The sequence below is a fragment of the Ovis aries genome, chromosome 3, assembly GCF_016772045.2.
Source record: "Ovis aries strain OAR_USU_Benz2616 breed Rambouillet chromosome 3, ARS-UI_Ramb_v3.0, whole genome shotgun sequence".
In the NCBI taxonomy this organism is placed as follows: domain Eukaryota; kingdom Metazoa; phylum Chordata; class Mammalia; order Artiodactyla; family Bovidae; genus Ovis; species Ovis aries.
In genome coordinates this window covers 57,735,887-57,756,594 of record NC_056056.1, presented here as the reverse complement: position 1 = coordinate 57,756,594, position 20,708 = coordinate 57,735,887, and the positions used below count along the sequence as shown (strand labels likewise).

The 20,708-nt window shown below is 44.6% G+C and overlaps 1 protein-coding gene across 8 annotated transcripts in view; it reads left to right on the top strand.

The window, feature by feature from the left end:
- The window catches only part of ST3GAL5 (ST3 beta-galactoside alpha-2,3-sialyltransferase 5), a 62,507-nt gene extending 43,664 nt beyond the window's left edge, over positions 1 to 18,843 (top strand). For 6 of the 8 annotated variants that reach the window (XM_027965734.3, XM_042245167.2, XM_012169456.5 and 3 more), the window contains 4 exons: positions 7,233 to 7,576; positions 11,270 to 11,456; positions 12,641 to 12,799; positions 17,487 to 18,843. In XM_027965734.3, the coding sequence (XP_027821535.1) occupies positions 7,233 to 7,576; positions 11,270 to 11,456; positions 12,641 to 12,799; positions 17,487 to 17,735 (939 nt within the window). In that variant the 3' untranslated portion in view covers positions 17,736 to 18,843. 8 annotated transcript variants of the gene reach the window in all.
- The last annotated feature ends 1,865 nt before the right edge of the window (positions 18,844 to 20,708 follow it).

Below are 20,708 nucleotides of genomic sequence, written 5' to 3'. Positions count from 1 at the left end.
GGAGTCTCAACCACTGGACCTCCACAGAAGTCCCTAGGAATCTTTTTTCTTTTAAACTATGGTTTTAAAAAATACCATAAAATTTAAATTTAATTTAAAATTTACCATATTTATTATCTTTAAATGTAGTTTAGTCCTGTTAAATATATTCACACTGGAACATTTCCATCTTACTAAACTGAAACTGTCCCCTCCCCGCAGCCCCTATTAATCACTGGTCTATTCTAGAATAGAATAGAAACCACCATTCTTTCTATTTCTGTGAATTTGACTACATTAGATAATCTCTATAAGTGGAGTTCTACAGTACTTGTCTTTTTGTGACTGGCTTATTTATATTGTTATGCCCAGTGTCCGAGTCCCCAAAACTGAGAGAATAAGACATCCACAGCAATGCAAAAGCATAAAGGGGTTTATTGCTAGCTCAAGCTAGGGCTCAAGTCTCATCCAGTGCAGTGGAGTCTTGACGAGAGCCCCGAGCTCTGAATCACATCTACTTTTATACAGACGGTTTTTTGTTCCTGTAACAGCATAGCTGATTGGTTAAACCATACGCGCACGCGGCACTTTTAAACCTCGCATCCCTATCCGGATTGGCTCAGGTCTGGCGTGGGCGGGGGGCTACGGGGATTTTTTTCTGATTGGTCGAGCTACACTGCCTGTGGGAGTTCCCAGTGCCTCAGCTTTCCTAGAGACTAAACCTCAGGCCTAGCCTGCCCCTTAGAGCCTGTCCTGGCTTCAGTTTGGTCCTAACATTCCCCCCTGTCTTCAGCTACATAGAGGAATCTTCCTCTTTATTTTGGGGCAGGGCCTGATACTGTTGCCTCAGTCCCATCAGTTGGATGGTATTGACACGGTGACACAGTCTTCTACAAAGGCAACAAGTTTAGTTATTATGCATGGACCAAAAGTAAGTATTAATAGTAGCACTATTAGAGGGCCCACGAGGGTGGAAATTAGCGTTGTTAACCACAGGGACTGTTGGAACCAGGACTCAAATCAATTTTGAGACTTTTTTTTTTTTTAGCCCTTCTCTTATCTTGGCCAGGGACTCCCTGATTACCCCTGAGTGATTTACATAAAAACAACGTTTTTCCCCTAACACAGCACATAGACCCCCTGAGAGACTTCATACTCAAGATACTTTTTGGGAACTGGGGAGGAGGTCTCTTTTTTCTGTAACTTCTTCCTGCTGTGCATGGGCGTAGGCCTGCCTAGCAGAGCAGAAATCTCTCTACCTGATCTAAGTTGGGGTTTTCTACATCTAAAACCAGCTTCTACCCTTGTAGTTGCAGCAATTTAGTTGGCCCCCTCTCAGAGATGAAATAGACAAGGGCCAAACAAGAGACTTAACAGGATGGTCATCTCCGGTCCCCGGAAACAGAAGGCAACATTTGGGGTGAGGGTTTGTGACCCCTTCTGATTGGTTGGTGGTGAGGCAACAGAGCAGTGCTCCAAGAATATTGTGTTCAGTCTGAAGTTACCATCTTCCACCTGGATGGAGGCTCAAAGACATTGTTATGCATATTTTTTTGAGCAGGAACCAGGACTCTGTCTGGAGGCTGTACCAACCTTTGATTGTTTTTGTTTTTATATCTCCTCCCTTCCCTGATTAGCAATTGTTTGAATCTATGCTTTGGAATTCAGGGAAGGCCAAGGAGGCTGAACAAAGTCTATATCCTACAGATAAGAAATGGAGAACACAGAGCAGATCTGTACTCCAGAGCCCCACAGAGTCCCGCTCAGTTTTAATTTTAGGGAACTAGGCAACAATGACTATGATAACTTCCTGTCAAAATGGGGCATAGGACTGCCCCAGCTTGGAGCAATACAAGCTCTAATCTGAAAGTACACCCATAGCATCACCTAGTTATTTTCTAGGATATCTGAACCGTAGCTATTCTATTTTGACTTTTAATTGTAAACTATTTTTTAATAGCCAAAGCAGATTTTACTGTTAATGACATCAGTGTTTCTCTAGATATGAGAAGATGCAAGAATTGGGACTCATAAAATCTTCTCCTGGAAAGATTTAACTATCTGAAGGCCTGTTCTGCCAGTTTTTCCCAGAGCACAGAGTGCCTCATTCTTGATATTTACCCTGAACTCTTTTCAGGGGCGTTGAAAGTCAGCAGTTGCAGCGGCCATGATTTAATCTTTGTAGATACAGATGGCGAGTGTCAGTCTTCAGTTGGCAGAGCCCCTTTTTGCTCATAAATTGACCATGATTATGAGGGGGGGGCACTTCATGACCATTTTATCTCATGGTGCTGAGAATGTCTGTTCTCAGGTTTGGCAGAAATTCTGTTGACAGGCCACTCAATGTGCTGTTACTGGATTAGGCCATAAAACAGTATCTAAAATTTTCTGGACCACCTGTCTTATTAGCTTCTTGGTTCAGGAAAATATTCCCTCTTGTTGCTTTTGGCCATATCTAGAGTTACACTGTTACCATCATCGATTTTATATGGGACTATATATTATTTTATTAGAGGCCTTATACACACATTTGACAGTGTAAGAAACAGCAATCTTGTAAGACAGGGGAAATACAAATAACATAGCCAGCAGTATTAGTAAAGTCACAAGTAAGACTTATGTTAAGAACTTTCATTAGATGTAGCCCAGTATATCTTCAGGTCATCTGACTTAGCCTGTTCTGTAGAATCTTTATCTTCCAGGGAAATTATATATTGGCACCATCTATAAGGCACACAGCCCAGTTTTTTAGTGTTACTAGACTGATTATCTTTAGTATGATTTATTTATTTATTTATTTATTTTAACAGAGGAGACTTTAAACCTAAATTATTGTAGCCTGGCATTATTTATATAAATCCATCTCATAATTGTGGGAGATTTTTCCCTTCTTTGTGGAAACTTTTTTGTTCTGATTGAGCTTGGGTAGTAGAAAAAAGCTCAAATTTATAGCCAGAGTCAGAGCAGGCATTATTAATTGGCCCAGTGAGGGGATCCTATCTAATAATACCATAGTGACCTGAATATGACTATAATTTTTAAGTAAATTTTCTCAGGGCCAACCAGTTAGAGTCTGGTAGTAGAGAAATTTACCAAGGTAACCCAGAACTAGACACAGGTAATTGGCCACAAACCCAACAATTGGATTGATTTTTAAAACTAGCATAGGATCAGGCCTGTGATAGAAAAGCATTTGACTTATATGCAAAGGTCTAAGAAGTCAAGAAAACATAAATGACCATACGAATCAGGTCCCTCATCCCGGGGAAGCTGTCTCCCTCTGATGTCGTCGTCTTCTCATCCTGGTGCAGTGTAGTTTCTCCTGATAAAAAAGTCCTTCCATCCAGGTTGGAGACAGTCCCTTAAATTATGTCTTTTTCCCAGTCCTGGTTGCAGGTCATGAGGCATCTGATCTTCATCCAAAGATAGATAACTGAAATAAGCTTCAGAAACAAACTTAGGGTGTTTTTTAAGAATTTAATTAAATTTTACATCAATATCACATAACGGCAAAGAACCATGTAAGAGATGAGTCTTACTAGATGCAGACCTCCATTAACAAACTGGGATTTAGCATTTTGAAATATTTTTTTTATAGTTACCCTTATTTTTATTAAATATAACCAAATTAAGGCTAGTTTATTTGCAAAATAGGTCTGTTTTTACTGATTTTGGTCTGATGATTTTTATAACCATAATTGACTATAGGCTTTTTATTTTGCTGAAACATTTATAGAGTCTCAGACTGAACTTTTAAAGTAAAACAGGGCTGGGAAACTCACACCAAAGGCTTATCACAGATTCTGCCTAACAAATCTAGGTGAATTTTTTCCTTTTAAGGTCTCAAAAATTTCTTGAGATTTTTGTACCCATGAGATAATCTTCCTAACTCATTTGATAAACTTATTGGAAACCTAAGAACTCCCAATTTCTAGAGGAGTCAGAAAATATAATTGTTTTGTTTATAACATTTAATTTTATCAAAGTATTGTCATAATTAGTTTGAGAGGAAGATTTTCCCTACTCCCTGAAAACATAAGATTTAAACCCATAATTTTTTAGATAGAAACCATAAAAGTTATAAGCATATTTACTGGTTCATTTAGTCCTTTTGTTAACTTTTGTGAAGTCATCAGGTTTTCCATTAAAATACCAGGACATATCAGAATGTTAAAAACTCCATATAATTTTTAGGATATCTGTATTAGTTAATTTACCATACATTATAACATGAGCAGATTTATTATTCATTTGATAATCTTTTCCATGTAATTTAACCAACCAAATAAACACAGTTTAATATCTCTCCTTGGGATGCTCCAGGGGCCTTCTGAAGCACCCCAAAGTTAGCTAGAGATATAAAAGCTCATATCTCATTTACATTTTTAGAAGTTTTTTCACTTGAGGTAATTTCCTTGTTGACAAACTTGTAACAGATATAATATCTAACTTGTATTAATCCTAGGTACAATGAAAATATTTTACTTAACGTTAATTATTTTAAGACATGTCTATATTAGATAGGTCAACAAACAAACATTAATATCAGGTATTTAACATTGAATATTTTCCAGTTTACATGAACCTGGAATTTGTTTAATTTAGAATTACTTGATTTGTAAGCACTTACCCCCCTTTTTTTAAGCCAAATAAATAGAGCTCATATACATATTAACTACAAAAATATTACCAAGACATATTTAGACAGACACAGTGCAAGATCTAGCTTTAAGCCTTTTTTTTTTTTTTTTTCAGTGTCAGGAGTTAGAGATGGTCTAGATAAGTGTTCCTGAGAGCCCTGGTCTCAAGGCACAGGGAAAGAAGATCAAGTTTTAATAAAATGGTGGCAGGTCTAAACCACATGGTGGCCGAACAAAGCAAAATTTCTTCTCCAGGGGATCTTCTCGACCCAGGGATCGAACCCAGGTCTCCCATATTGCAGGCAGATGCTTTAACCTCGGCTCCACCACGTAAGCCCTTAAATGCAAAAATATAGTCTCTCAGGAAACCGCTTATAGAGACACAGAACTTCAGATCTAAGTACTAACATCAAAGATTTCAAAGGAGGAAAGGAAGCCAGGTTGAAAGAAGAAGGGGGAGGAGGCAGGAGAGGGGGGCAAAAGGGGTGGCACAGACGTCTCCTGCCACCTACAGATACCCAGGCGTTACGGGACTTTTCCCTGGGCCTCCAGAGAAGGGAGGACTGGAACTCGGCCCTACCAGAAATCAGAACCAGAATTCGAGTTCTCTGCCAAGAGGAGGTGATCAGTCTCCAATCCTCAGCTCAGGCTGAGGGCCCTTTGACCAGATTTTTGCGTCCAGGACCAGGGGAGGGACTAGAAAAACAGGGAAGGATAGGAAGGGTTAAGGAGAGGAAAGAGAAGGGGGAGGGGAGAGAGGTCAATAAAGTCTCTTGTTCCTTACCAGTCGGGGCACTCTGGCCAGTTGTCCGCGTCAGGAGGAGACCAGGGACAAAAGGGTCCCGGTTGCAGCTGCTGGGTCTGGTCCATTGGCAGGCAAGCTGGCCCCTGAGTACCCCGAGTGGTCAGGATGTCAGTCTTGGCTTTTTCACCAATAGCGATAGAATTTGTGCCCTAGATTTGAAATCAGAAAAATGGTCAGTCATAAGGGACAAAGGAGTAGAAGTCGCTTGCCCCATGATTACAGAGAAGAACACAGGAGACAAAATGAACACACAAAGAGCAGAGACAATGCCGGCACTCACACAGACACGACAAACAGATAACAAATACACGTCGGCCGAGAACACAGCACTAGGTCTTCCTGGGCCCCCCTTTTTAACACTTTTCCCCCTTGACAGTATCTTACCGGCAGGACGTCCACAGAGCCAGCCGCCTCCCCGGCACGATGCCAGGCCTCGGCTTTACGCTGGTCTTAACCAGAAAACAGAGCCAGCCGCCTCCCCAGCATGATGCCGGGCCTCGGCCTCACGCTGGACTTTACCAGAATTAACATCGGTATTCAGAGATCTCTCCTTCTAGTGAGGAAACCCCTTCTGCCGGGAGAGTGTTTTTCTTCCCAGTTGAAGGGATCCCGGACGAGCCCCCAAATGTTATGCACAGTGTCCGAGTCCCCAAAACTGAGAGAATAAGACATCCACAGCAATGCAAAAGCATAAAGGGGTTTATTGCTAGCTCGAGCTAGGGCTCAAGTCTCATCCAGCGCAGTGGAGTCTTGACGAGAGCCCCGAGCTCTGAATCACATCTACTTTTATACAGACGGTTTTTTGTTCCTGTAACAGCATAGCTGATTGGTTAAACCGTATGCATGCCGGCACTTTTAAACCTCGCATCGCTATCCGGATTGGCTCAGGTCTGGCGTGGGCGGGGGGCTACGGGGATTTTTTCTGATTGGTCGAGCTACACTGCCTGTGGGAGTTCCCAGTGCCTCAGCCTTCCTAGAGACTAAACCTCAGGCCTAGCCTGCCCCTTAGAGCCTGTCCTGGCTTCAGTTTGGTCCTAACAATATGAATCTATCTTTGCGGTTCATCTGTGTTATAACATGTATCAGGATTTTATGAACCATGAAATCTTCTGAGAAGATTTTTAAAAAATGAAATCTTAAACACCTTTTGAACCCTGGATTTACTTGAACGAGCTAGGCCAGAAGGGTGGGAGGTGGGGGCCTTCCTGTTTCACTCATGCAATGAAACATCTTAATTGAGTTTTATCTCCTTTTCATGTGCTTCTCCTAGATTTTCCTCTCAAACGTCAAGCATAAATTGACTCCTTTTAAAGTGTCTTTTAAAGCTTATTTATTTTTGGCTGTGCTGGATCTTTGTTGCTGCACATGGGCTTTCTCTAGCCACAGAGAGTGGGGACTTCTCTCTAGTTGCCGTGCGAGAGCTTCTCATCGCGCTGGTTTCTCTCGTTACAGAGCACAGACTCTAGGCACCCGGGCTTCAGTAGTTACAGCACGTAGGCTCAGTAGCTGTAGCTCATGGGCTCTAGAGCGTGGGCCAGTCGTGGCTCACATGCCGCATTGCCCCGTGACAAGTGAAATCTCTGGACCAGGGATTGAACCCTCATCCCCTGCATTGGCAGGAGGATTCTTAACCGCTGGGCCACCAGGAAAGGCCCATAAATTAACTCTTAAATGCAGGTGTTTTGTGTTACAAGTCAGTCATCCACAAGGGAGCTACGTCAAACACCGCAGGGCCAAGTGTCCCCTGTCAGAGTGTACTTCTAATGCCTGCAGGCCTTTGACATGCAGGTCTGTGTGCTTCTTTCCAGAGAGCCCAGCAGTATGCCCAGCAAGTCCTGCAGGAGGAGTGCCGGCCCCAGTTTGCCAAGAGGTCGATGGCACAGCTCTTCAGGAGCAGGTACAGCTTGGACCTGCCACCATTCGTGACGAAGGTCCCTGCGGAGAGTGAGGCTGAGTACAAGTACGACCCTCCTTTCGGATTCCGCAAGTTCTCTGGGAAAGTCCAGACCCTCTTGGACCTCTTGCCAGAGCATGACTTTCCTGAACACTTGAGAGCCAAGAGCTGCAAGCGTTGTGTGGTCATCGGAAGCGGCGGGATCCTCCACGGACTGGAGCTGGGCCATGCCCTGAACCAGTTTGATGTCGTGATACGGTACGGTGGCTTGAAGAGCAGCCTCTGTCCTCTAGGCTGTAGCTCACTGCCGTGGGTCAGGGCAGCACCACAAACAGGAAGCACCCAGAACAACCCCACATGTCCCTGCCTTCTGGGGACTCACGTTTTGAGAAGTTGAAACAAAGACATGAAATGATTGGATGCTCCAAACTGTGCGGTACTGACCCTCATTTTGGTAAAAACCTTTTCAGTGGAGTTGAGGGTTGGAAGGATGGGTAGATTCAGATAAGCCAGCGAAGGAGGAAGGCTGTGCTAGGCAGGGCCCGGAGGAGGATGTGGGGAAGGGGGACATACTTGAGTCAGTGGGACACCTGGCTTCTAGGAGTGGGGCTTGGGGTGGGTGAACCTGGAAGGTGGCCCTGGCTGGGACCAGAAAACACACAGAAGCATTTAAACACCAGATCCCCTGGAGGAGGGTCTGGCAGCCCACTCTAGTATTCTTGCCTGGAGAATCCTATGGACAGAGGAGCCTGGTGGACAACAATCCATAGGGTTGCAAAGAGTCAACCATGGCTGAAGGGACTAATCACACTCACTACAGGCAGTAGGCAGTTATCCTGAATTACAGGATTTGCTGATAGTTTGACAGTCATGTTAGGAAACACCAGGATTTCCAGTCTGAGGTCTGAGGTGTTAGTGGAACCACTGGGATAGTTGAGGAAAATCTCTGGCTAGTGATGAAGGATGACAAGATCCATCTCAGACATCTTGAGCCTGAAAGTGGTGGTATGTCCACATAATGCCTTTGTCACCAGTTGCTGTGATTTGGGGCAAGTTTCCTTGCTGTCCTGTGCCTTGATTTCCTCATCTGTAAATGGAGGCCATGATGGCACAGAGCTCATAGGGTTACTGTGAAGACAGAATGAGTTAATAGGTGTGAAGCGTGTGGAACGGTGTCAGACTTACGGTAGATGCTCAGTGAAAAATGAAAGTGATAGTTACACAGTAGCGTCCGACTCGTTGTGACTGCATGGATGGTAGCCCGCCAGGCTATTCTGTCCATGGAATTCTCCAAACAAGAACACTAGAGTGCTGTTAGGAGCTATGTTTGGAAAATGTATAGGAAGGAGGAGGAGCTATGGAAGAAAGGGGAGGGGGTGTAAGAGGTTTCTAGGAAAGACCCAGACTTTTTCATAAGGGCCGAGAGAGGGAAGGAACAGGGAACAAGTTTTGAGGCAAAAGGTGTGAAGTATGGGAGTAGGGTCAGGGCTTCAGGGATGTGGAAGTTGTGGAGATGAGCAAGGGTATAACTGCTTCCTTCCTGTGGGGGCTTCCTGTGTGCCAGATGCTGTCCTGGCTCTGGTGGGGCTCATGCCTTGGTGAAGCCATCCTGTTAGCCAGTGTCAGAGGTGAGGACACAGAGGCACCACAGGGCATGGAGTTCCGACCAGACCCTGACACTCCAAACGCAGAGTGCTGAGGCTTCCAGAACCTCCGCCCCAGCTCTGTGTGAGCAGCTGAGCGATGTCCACAGGCAGCACTGCAGGAGGCAGACGTGACCCTGTGCCCATCTTAACGGTGCACAAGTGGGATACGGGAGGAGACAGGGTGAGAAACTGGGGTGCACACTGGCCAGAGGAGAGAGACTGTGGAAGAGGAGGGTGGCCTTGAGCTGATCTTGAGGAAAGGTGGGATTTGGCTAATGAGACGGCTTCAGCAAAGAATGAGACTCTTCAGGGACTTCCCTGGTGGTCCAGCGGCTGAGACTCTGTACTTCCTATCAGGGTCCCTGGTCAGGGAACTAGATCCTGCATGCCACAGCTAAGACATGGCACAGCCCAATAAATAAGTAAAAATTAATTAATTTAAAATTTTTAAAAACAAACAAAAAATGAGAATATTCAGAGCATGTGACAGTGTCTGGCCCACAGGAAGCACCCAGAAACAGCGGTTTCATCGTCTCTCATCCCAATATTGTTCACAGTCCCTAAAAGAAAGGTGGGATTTGACCTTGAAGAAGGAGGGCAGGGAAATCTGGGTGAGGAGCCCTGTCTGGCTGGAGGAGAGTGAAAGAGGGGTCAGGGGCTGGCTCGATGACCACTGATGGTGGGGCCAGCCTGGGAGGCATGCACGTCATGCACAGGCACTGGGCACCAGGGAGCGCTGGGGACTAAGGAGGGAGACTTAGCCAGATGGTAACAGAAATCAGCTGAAAAATGTTTGGTGGGTAACTTTTAGGTTTAAAGCAGTTCTACAATTAACAGAAAAGTTGCCAGAGTCGTACAAAGAGCTCCTCTTTCCCCAGATTCCCCAGCTGATAACACTTGATCACACTGGCTTTATAATTTTCTCTCTTTATATTTTATTATTCTTTTCTGAATCCTTTGAGAGTTGCAAATTTCAAGCTCCTTCTTTACACCTAAATACTTCAGTGTGCATTTCCTAAGAACAAGGATATTCTGTTATAGAACTACAAGATGATATTCAGAATAAGGAGATTAACACTGATGCAGTAGAGACTTATTTACAATCCTTATTCAGATTTCACCAGTTATTCCAGTAGTGTCCATTATTTAAAAAGAAAGGAGGGGCTTCCCTAGCAGTCCAGTGGTTAAGACTGTACACTCCACTGCAGGGGACACGGGTTCAATCCCAGGTTGGGGGACTAGGATCCCACATGCCTACATTATGGCCAAAAAAATTTTTTAAATAAATAAAGGAAAAGAAAAAGAATATAACTGGTCCAGGATCATACTCTGCATTTAGTTGTCATGTCTAATAATATCTTTTAATAACCCAGGACTTAGGTATCTGAGATCTAGATGAGGAAGTAAAAGTAGAATGGAAAAGAAAGGTTTATACAGATGTGATAATACAGGGAAAAGACCAAACAGACTTTTCTTGAGATTTCAAAACTATGTACCTGGGTGAGTGATACTGCTTTAAGAAGAATTCTTAATGTTTCCCCCAGACCATCCACACTGGCAAAGCCTCCATCGATTTAACAGTGGTCAGTACCCCAAACTCCTGCTTTAATTTAAGACCAGGTTGCACCCTGGTAACAGTCGGTAAAGAATCTACCTGTCATGCAGGAGACCCTAGTTCAATCCCTCGGTCGGGAAGATCCCCTGGAGAAGGGAATGGCGACCCACTCCGGTATTCTTGCTTGGAGAATACCCTGGACACAGGAGCCTGATAGGCTACAATCCATGGGGTTGCAAAGAGTTGGACAAAACTGAACGACTTTCACTTCACTTTGCACTTGGGCCCAGTGCCCTCCTCGGGCCCAACCCTGTCTGTGAAACTATGGTTTGTGTCTGCTTTGCCGCGGTTTCTAGGTTTTCTTTTCTGATTATCTTTTTGAAATTCTGGCAAGGACCACTAATATCCAAGCACAATGGAAAGCTTTCAAGGAAACATTACTAGTGCCCAGAGAACACACACAGTATAATGTGTTTAGTTTGGCTTAACGTGGCAGGACTAGATGGAATTGCTTGTCATTCATAGATTGGATCTGGGCGGATGTTGCTAGTTCGCAGACTGAAGACTTCGCTCATCAACACCTGGAAAGGGCAGAGCTGAGGGATGATGGAGCTGCTGGAGGGGAAGCACCCTACCCCCAGCCATACCCTCATTCCCAGTCCTTAAAAAATGTGGAAAACACGCTGCAGCAATTTTGCACGTGATTAAGTGGTTAATGTCAGTTTATCTTTGTCCTTTTTACTTAAATAGGTTAAACAACGCACCAGTTGAAGGATATTCGGAGCATGTTGGCAATAAGACTACTATAAGAATGACTTATCCAGAAGGTGCACCTCTGTCTGACCTTGAATATTATTCCAGTGACTTGTTTGTTGCTGTTTTATTCAAGAGTGTTGACTTCAACTGGCTTCAGGCAATGGTCAAAAATGAAACCCTGGTAAGCACTAGAAATTCACCCATTGGATGTGCCTTTGTAAAAGTGAAGGACTTTCTAACTGGAATTATAGGGTTTTGGTTTTTTTTTTCATTTTTAAGTTAACGTTCATGCTTTTGTGTTGTCTTTCAAATAGCCACTCGTTTTGTCGAAGCCCCTCAGAACTCCCCTTGGGAAATTGCTTTCAGAACCCAAGTCACACATGGAAACCGGTATCATTACTTAGTGGAAATAAAAAGCATGGGGCCAAAATTGCTATGATGAGGTTGACCACCCAGCTGATTTACCAGACCTGAATTTACATGGCTTCTGGCTGCTGTCAGAAATTAGACTTATGTGCATGAGTATAAATTATTATCAAGGCTGCTCAGAAGAATATCTGTAAATTCTCTGAGGGGTCCTTTCAAAGAGAGTCTCCAAAAATGCTTTGATTGGTGGTGCTCTTGTTGGAGTCAGTCCATAGCGTTCCAGAAGGGCAGATGTGGATGAGACGGCCCTGACTTGGGATTCCTTTTGTTTTCCTTTACAGTAATTTATCACCCTGCTTTATGAGGCCCCCTCCATTATGCTGAAATAAATTTTAGAGGTCAGCTTTTACGGAAGTGTGTGTGCGTTTATATGCACTTGCACAAACTGGCTGACTGTAAAATTAATAGGACATATCCAACTCTTTAGAGAAGCTTCACATGATGGAGAATTTGTGTCTCCAAAATTTACTGGGGTCCTCTGGATTTCCTCTGGGTAGTTTTTCTAGTTGAAAGATGAAGCACATATGAAATGATTTACAGTCAGACAAGAGATATCACCAGACAGAAAGTGGAGTAAGTGGCTGGGGGCCGGGGTGTGGTGGGGCCTGAGCACAGGTGGGCCTCAAACTGAATCTATTTGCTTGATCTTCCCTGGACAAAATGATGGCTTTGGATCCTACCATCTGAGGCCATTACCTTAAGAACGTCTTTCCCCAAACTGATGAGAGTTGCTTCTGCAGTTCCTTTCCTTGCCCAGTGCCAGCTTCCTGATCAGATCCTTACCGTTGCATGGCTCTGTGACTTTGCCACAGAATGCAGAACACAAACCCATGTGGGGCCACACCCACAGCTTTGCCCTCATTAGCAGGGGCCACATTCTCCCCCTCCTCTGATATCTTTATTAACTCTCCCTAATGATTGCTTGCTCTCTTTCCTTAGCCATTTTGGGTGCGGCTCTTCTTTTGGAAGCAGGTGGCGGAAAAAATCCCACTACAGCCGAAACAGTTCAGGATTTTGAATCCAGTTATTATCAAAGAGACTGCCTTTGATATCCTTCAATACTCTGAGCCGCAATCAAGGTTCTGGGGCCGAGATAAGGTATTTTTGTCACTGCTGATACGTAACTGTTTCTCTCTGTGTTGGAAAGGAGCCGTCTCTATGCCTTTCAGTTAGGCTCAGCTGTAGACCCAGGAGCATCTTCCAGAGATGACACCTCACCATGTTTCATGTGTGTTTACCCCTCGACATCTTAACCTTAGAGGCTCCCCATTGTTTAATCCTTTCACCCCCAGTGGTTCGTCTCTTTAGTATAGTTAGCACTTCAATCACTGAGATATTATGTAAGGTATTCTTACTCCAGGAATCCATAGAAAGTTACTCCAAGGCTCTGGAAAAGTTGTCTACATTTTAGCACTACAGGACACTTAAGAGAAAATTGACATTTATCATCACTCCTGAGAACCCTCATGGGCTGCAGTCTGTAGGGTTGCAAAGAGTTGGGCATGACTGAGTACGCACGTGCACGCATGCATAGGTGATGGCAAATAGGCAATTTCTGTAGATCAGGGGTCCACAACCTCCAGAATCTAATGCCTGATGATCTGAGGTAGAGCCAATATAATAATAGAAATAAAATGCACAGTAAATGTAACATGCTTGAATCATCCCGAAATCATCCCCAGCCCCCAGATTCATAGAAAAATTGTCTTCCACAAAACCGGTCCCTGGTGCCAAAAAGCTTGGGGAACCCTGCTCTCGAGCAGTGCTTTTCCGTTGATGCCCGAGTCCCACACCCCAAACATTCCGATTTCATCTGTCTGTGCTGTGGTCTGTACACTGGGATTTTCAAAGTTTCCTGGGTAGTTTTGTTTTGCAACCTACTCTGAGAACCTTTGTGCTGTAGATGGTTCACTACAGTAGATTCTTTACCTGCAGGCAGCTTGTGTGGCTCTGGTCGGAGATGCCTGTATCACCTGTTTCTTCGTAATCTAAAGAACTGTCTGTCCTAAGTCGCCTCAGTCGTGTCCCACTCTTTGCGACCCCAGGGACTGTAGCCCACCAGGCTCCTCTGTCCATGGGATTCTCCAGGCAAGAATACTGGCATGGGTTGCCATTTCCTTGTCCAGGGGATCTTCCCAACCCAGGGATCAAACCTGCATCTCTTAGGTTTCCTGTACTGGCGGGTGGGTTCTTTACCACTAGGGCCACCTCCTGTGTCTCTAAATGAAACTTTTGTAAAAGCAGAGGAAATCATTTTTAAACAGGATTTTAAGCAAAGCATTTATATATAAGGGAGAGAAAGGGATTTTTAAATGTGAGGTTCTGCTACCCACACCAGAGGCCTGAGATACCTCCTAGGAGGTGGGGCTGATCCAGGAGGGAATTTGCAACACTGAACTGGACTCGGGGGGTCCTCATCCAATAGACAGATGAGCAGCTTCTTCTGTTTGCCCTTTGAAGCAAATTCTAAATAAAAAGATGATTTAACACAACTGTGTAAATTTTAAATTAAGAATTCTGTGGTTGTTAGGGAAAGTAAGTATCTGAATGTTGTTGTTTAGTTGCTAAGTTGTGTTTGACTCTTTGTGATCTCATGGACTGTAGCCCGACAGCCTCCCTCTGTCCATGGGATTTTCCAGGAGAGAATACTGGAGTGAGTAGCCATTTCCTTCTCTGGGGGATCTTCAGTAAGAGCTGAGTCTAACTCTGGCTCCAGCTTCAGGCTTGGGTACCCAGCTCAGGTGAAACAGTTCACATGGTGGAAGTGGTTCCCTTCACAGGCCGCCGTTTTCCTCGGGGGCTCTGCCCTCCATCCATGGGGAGCCCAGGAGGGCCATGTGATTCCTGCCATTGCAAGAACATGGTCGGGATCCATGGTGCCTTTTCCCTCTCGGAGGAAAGCGGCCCTATCCCCTACCAGTGACGGTCAGGTCTTTGCCTGGCTTTAGCTGGCCTCCCCTACTCAGAGCACATGCGGTGCCCCAGAATGTGGGCTTACAATTTTTAACCTGTTGGCATCACTTTTAACAAAACAATTTTTCTAAAAAAAAGATAACATACTACAGCAAGACTCTTAAACTAAGTTATAAGAGATTTCACTATAAATATACCTAGATTTCTATATCTTTTAAATGGCCTGGTTTCTTTATTAGATAGTATTTATAGAGTATTTTTACTTTATTTTACTCCATAGTATGTTTTAAGCATAGGAAAATGCTCATTTGTTGGTTTGCAGGTCAATTTTATTTTAAAAATAACCTTTAAAAATTTAGTTACATAAAATATGAAATTGCTAAATAGAAAAGAGTATCAGAAGCAAAGTTAGTGGGGGGAAATTTATCATAGAAACAACGGAGTAAATACTCTCAAAACATTAAGTGGAAGTGAAGTTGCTCAGTCGTGTCTGACTCTTTGCGACCCCATTGGCTGTAGCCTACCAGCCTCCTCCGTCCATGGAATTTTCCAGGCAAGAGTACTGGAGTGGGTTGCCATTTCCTTCTCCAGGGGATCTTACCCACCCAGCAATCAAACCTGGGTCTCCCACATTACAGGCAGACGCTTTACTGTCTGAGCCACCAGGGAAGATCTTATTAAATCAAAAGGAAAACAATGAGCCAAAAAAGAAATGGGAAAAGAATTTGAACAGACATTCACAAAAGAAATTAATTCAGCCAAGGAATAGATGATAAAATGTTCAGTTCCACCAGTAATCAAATAAAAGGGAATTAAACCTACAATGACATTTTTTTGCATGTTTTCTTGGCAGAGATTTAAAAGCTTGATAATGTCCTTGTTTGGCAGGAATGATGTAGAATTTAAGTTGGCACTTTTTCTGGAGGGTAGTTTGGCAATGTATGTATCAATTTAAAATATGAATAGGGAAATTGGGAAGGACTCTAAAATTTTTATTATAAGGAAATTAGAGATAATCTGCCAGGCTATTCTAGGTTCATCGTAGGCAAGGTCAAATAGCCAAGGATTAAAATAGCCTATTGAAATTGATGCTTTCAAATTGTAGTGCTAGAGAGGACTCTCAAGAGTCCCTTGGACTGCAAGGAGATCTAACTAGTCAATCCTAAAGGAAATCAACACTGAATATTCATTGGGAGGACTAATGCTGAAGTTCCAATACTTTTGCCACCTGATGGCAAAGAGCTGACTCATTGGAAAAGATACTGATGCTGGGAAAGATTGAAGGCAGGAGGAGAAGGGGACAGCAGAGAATGAGGTAGTTAAGATAGCATCCCTGACTCAATGGACATGAATTTGGCAAACTCCAAGAGAGAGTGGAGAACAGAGGAGCCTGGTGTGCTGCAGTCCATGGAGTCGAAAACAGTTGGACACAACTTAGCGACTGTAACTGAACAACAACAAATTCTTGACCTGCTGGGTGCGAGCTGGCTGGAGTTGGAGAAGACAGGACACCACCTGAGAGTCCTAAACCCAAGAGGCAGGCTTTCTATGGATCAATTTCCCTTGGTTTCTGTTTGCAACCCTGCAAAATGACTGTTGAATTCCTTCATAATAAGGGAGGCTGACTTGAGAGGTAGACACGGCACACTGGGGATCAGGAAGCAGTTGTTATGAATGGTGGGCTCCCTGGATGTTTCCTGATCCCACCTTCATCTATGAACTCTGAAGGGTTCCCTGTTGTCCTAGCTGACAGAAAAGGACAGTTGCTTATAGAAGCCACAGACTCAGCTCAGATGAATATGTTAGTAGATGCAAAAGAATATCAAGTAGTAGATGGGCAGTAGCCTCCAGGAGGGCTCTCTATATTCCTGTCTGCCACCCTGTGTGTTATCTTTATCTACAAACTGCATTGGAAATTCAGAGAGCACGCTTCCAGGTGTACTAGCGGCAAGATGTCGGACATGAAGAGGGAACTGCAATGCAGTCAGAATTCAGAACTGGACATTTGGCATTCTAGACCAAAGCCAGTAAGGGTACATTTGAGGGGGAAAAGAACTCAAATGTGAAAGCCCATAATTTGAGGTTAAAAATGTACTTGCTTGATCAGAGAGTAAGCAGAAATTGACTGCACAACAGGACATGTGAAAATGACCTAGGGACATTATTTGCCAGGAAAACAGGTGGGGGCCTTAACCTGCAGGTAAAGGGTGAACACAGTCTTCACAGGGCAGGTTCTGAGTCCCCTCTGTTCTCAGGCAGAGGCTGTATGGAGCCAGGAGCCAGTCAGGACAGGGTGGGCTCCAAAATCCATGTCCCAAGAAGGGCTATGGCTGCTTATCCCAGAGCAGCCCATGTGGACTTTTGCACGTGAGAGAGGACATGAGTTTGATTCGCCATTATGGTCATCCTTTGTACGGCTGGTGGGTGAAGGTTTTAGAAAGAATACCTTTTAGCTTGGTGCTTAAAGGACCCACCAGGCTGCCTTTCACAGATATGTTCAAAGAATTTACATCGGGACTTCCTTGGGGGTCCAGTGGTTAAGACTCCATGCTCCTAATGCAGGGGACCCAGGTTCAATCCCTGGTCGGGGAACTAGATCCTACATGCTGCAACTAAGACCTAGTGCAGCCAAATAAATAAACAAATACTTTAGAAAAGAAAAAAGAATCCACATCACAGACCATGTTTTAGAGTCCAGATTCCTGACTTTGAGGGCAGGTCAGACTTTAGAATTGGGTGATATGTAAAATGGTGTGATATATAAAGTTGCAGTCCCGAGTACATATTTGCATTACTTTGCATAGCATGTAGCGAACCTGGAAAGCAGTGACCTATGCTAAGACCTTTTCTCTTTGTCTCTTCTCCTTTGCAGAATGTCCCCACGATTGGTGTCATTGCTGTCGTCTTAGCCACACATCTGTGCGATGAAGTCAGTTTGGCGGGCTTTAGCTACGCCCTCAACCAACCCAGAACCCCTTTGCACTACTTCGACAATCTCTGCATGGCTGCCATGAACTTTCAGACCATGCACAATGTGACCACAGAGACCAGTTTCCTTCTGAAGCTGGTCCGAGAGGGTGTGGTGAGAGATCTCAGCGGAGGCATCCATAGTGAATTTTGAACCCAAAAAACCTCACTTGAAAATGCAGCTCTGGGGGACTTCCCTGGCCATCCAGTGGTTAAGACTCCGTGCTTCCAGTGCTGGGGGCCCAGGTTCAATCCCCATTCTGGGAACTAAGATCCCACATACTGTGAGGCACAGCCAAAAAAGAAACAAATGCAGCTCTGACCCAGAGGGCTGTTTTTCACAGCCTTCTGGATGAATCTCATCCTGCAAGTACTTTGAAGTGCAGCCAGTGTTTTTTAATTTTTAATTTAAAAAACAAAAGCAACCACAAAAGTTCTGCTTTTCCCACTTCCTCCCCCTATTTATTTGAGGCCAGTGTTTTTGCACAAAATTTTGTAAGTTAGTTTTGAGAATGGGAAAGACTTTCCAAAGAGAATTGTATGTCATGATATTTTATTGTATAGTAAGGAAGTTATTTAATTTGTAAAAGCTCTGTTCCTGTCTACTGCACACAGAATCCCAGGTCATTAAGTGGAAGAAGGGAGGTGACTCCTTTGATGACAGTCTCGAATGCCTGGTTCTGGTTCTCTGTTAGTCTGTTTGGTGGGACGAATGTTGGACGCACTTTCAGGGTGACATGCTCGGTAGTTAAACCACTGGTTGGGCCAAGCTAGTGCGTGAGGCCTGGGCCACTTGGAGAATTCATGGTCCCTCTCTCTTGATCTGCCTTCCGCCAGAAGTCTTAGAGGAAGCAAGCAGGAGAAATATCCTGGAGGTCGCTGGTTAGGGAGGGACACTGAGACACTCTCTGTGTCCTCTGAGTACTGCAAAGCTGCCCTGGGTGGCAGAAGCCACAATCTTCCCTGCAATTAGGACAACTCTTAGATTTCCAGGAGTTTTTAACTTGTCCTTCCAAACACTTTCCACTGTCTTCTCTGAGGTGGCTTATAAAAATTAGGACAAACCCTCTGTTCTCTGGAGTCATAGAGGAGTAAGCTCTTTCTAGGAATGTTTTCAGAAACACTGAAATGAAGTCTTCCCAGTGTTATAAATTGCCTATTTAAAAAAGAAATTTTTTTTTGTTTTGAATGCCTACTTGGCAGTGTGTACCAGGCAGTGTGCCGGTCAAAAAAAAAGAATAAAAGCTTTTGAGGAACTCTTATGAGCTAGTTAATTTGAGTGTTTTTTTTTTTTTAAGGAAAGAAGTTTATAAGTGTAGTAAAATGTCCTTCTTGGATGCTGCTGCCAGGCAGGACCTCACTGTAGGGACAGTAGAGAGGGAATGAAGGGACCTCCTGCTACCCCTGTGTCTCTCTCTTCTCCAGCTCCCTAGGTACTGCTGCCCCCTCCCCCTGCAATTCTCATGTCACCCATAGCCGTGGTGCAGCTCTGACCCCCAGCCAAGTCCAGTGGCTCCCACATTTGCCAGCTCCTCAGCCTGGGCAGGGCAAAGAGCTGGATCATAGCTCTGAACAAGTCCCTGAGATCTCCAGGGTCCTGCGGCCAAGCTCAGAAGGGCCCAAGTAGCAAAATAGCATTTCTCTGATTTTATGTCTTGTCTTAAAATTTTTCTATGGATTTTGCTTTCTACTCTTTAAGACACATCTCACCTGTTAAATGGTGAGACTCAGGGGCTTCCTTGGTGGCTCCATGGTTAAGAATGCACCTGCCAATGAAAGACACATAGGCTTGATCCCGGGTCCAGGAAGATGCCACATGCCTTGGAGCAACTAAGCCCGTGTGCCACAACTATTGAGTCTGCACTCTAGAGCCCAGGGCACTGCAACTACTGAAACCCACATGCCTAGAGCCCATAAGCGAAGCTACTGCAGTGAGAAGCCTGAGCACTGCAACTGTGGGGTAGCCCCAACTCACCTCAGCCAGAGAAAAGCTTGCGATACTGCAAAGACCCAGCAACAGCCACAAACACACACAAAATATATGTATGTATATATTTAATGGTGAGACTTAGCTTTGAATATTGAGACTCAGGAAGATGGTCAGCACCTGTCCTGTGATTCAGATCAGTCCAGGCCTGCACCACACGTCTCCACCCTCTCATCCTCAGGGGCTACTTACAGAAGACCCCATGGACTGTAGCCACCAGGCTCCTCTGTCCATGGAATTCTCCAGGCAAGAATACTGGAATGGGTTGCCATTTCTCCAGGGAATCTTCCCAACCCAGGGATTGAACCCGCATCTCCTGTGTCTCCTGCAATGGCAAGTGGATTCTTTACCTCTGAGCCACCTGGGAAACTAAAGCAGCCCAGATGTTTATTTAAGAAGACAAGAAGCAGCTAGGGCCTAACACTTGGACAGCTTTCCCAGGGTTGTGTGCACCACCTCATGGGTGTGTGTGGTCTCCTGTGCCCCTGCCTTGCACAAGCGTTGGGAAGCAGTCTGTCCAGCATTTTCCAGCTTTCATTTCAGCGAATGTCAGCCCTGGGCCTATGCCTCTCAACTTTTCATTTCTAGCAGGCAGTACGTGCTCTAAATCAGTGGTCCCCAACCCTTTAGGCACCAGGGGTTGATTCTGTGGAAGGCAGGTTTTCTATGGATCCGGGGGATGCAAGAGATGGGGAGCAGCCATAAGTACAGGCGAAGCTTCACTCAGTCACCCTCCGCTCACCTCGTGCGTGCAGCCCGGTTCCTGACAAGCCACGGACTTCTTAAAGAGTCCTTTGGACTACTAGGAGATCAAACCAGTCAATCCTAAAGGAAATCAACCCTGAATATTCATTGGAAGGACTAATGCTGAAGCTGAAGCTCCAATACTTTGACCACTTGATGAAAAGAGCCGACTCATTGGAAAAGACCCTGATGCTGGGAAAGACTGAAGGCAGGAGGAGAAGGGGGCAACAGAGAATGAGATTGTTGGATGGCATCACCGACTCAATGGACATGAGTTTGAGCAAACTCTGGGTGATGGTAAAGGACAGAGAAGCCTGGCAAGCTGCAGTATATGGGATCGCAGAGTCAGACACAACTTAGGGACCAAACAACAACAAATGAAGGTCCCTGGATAGC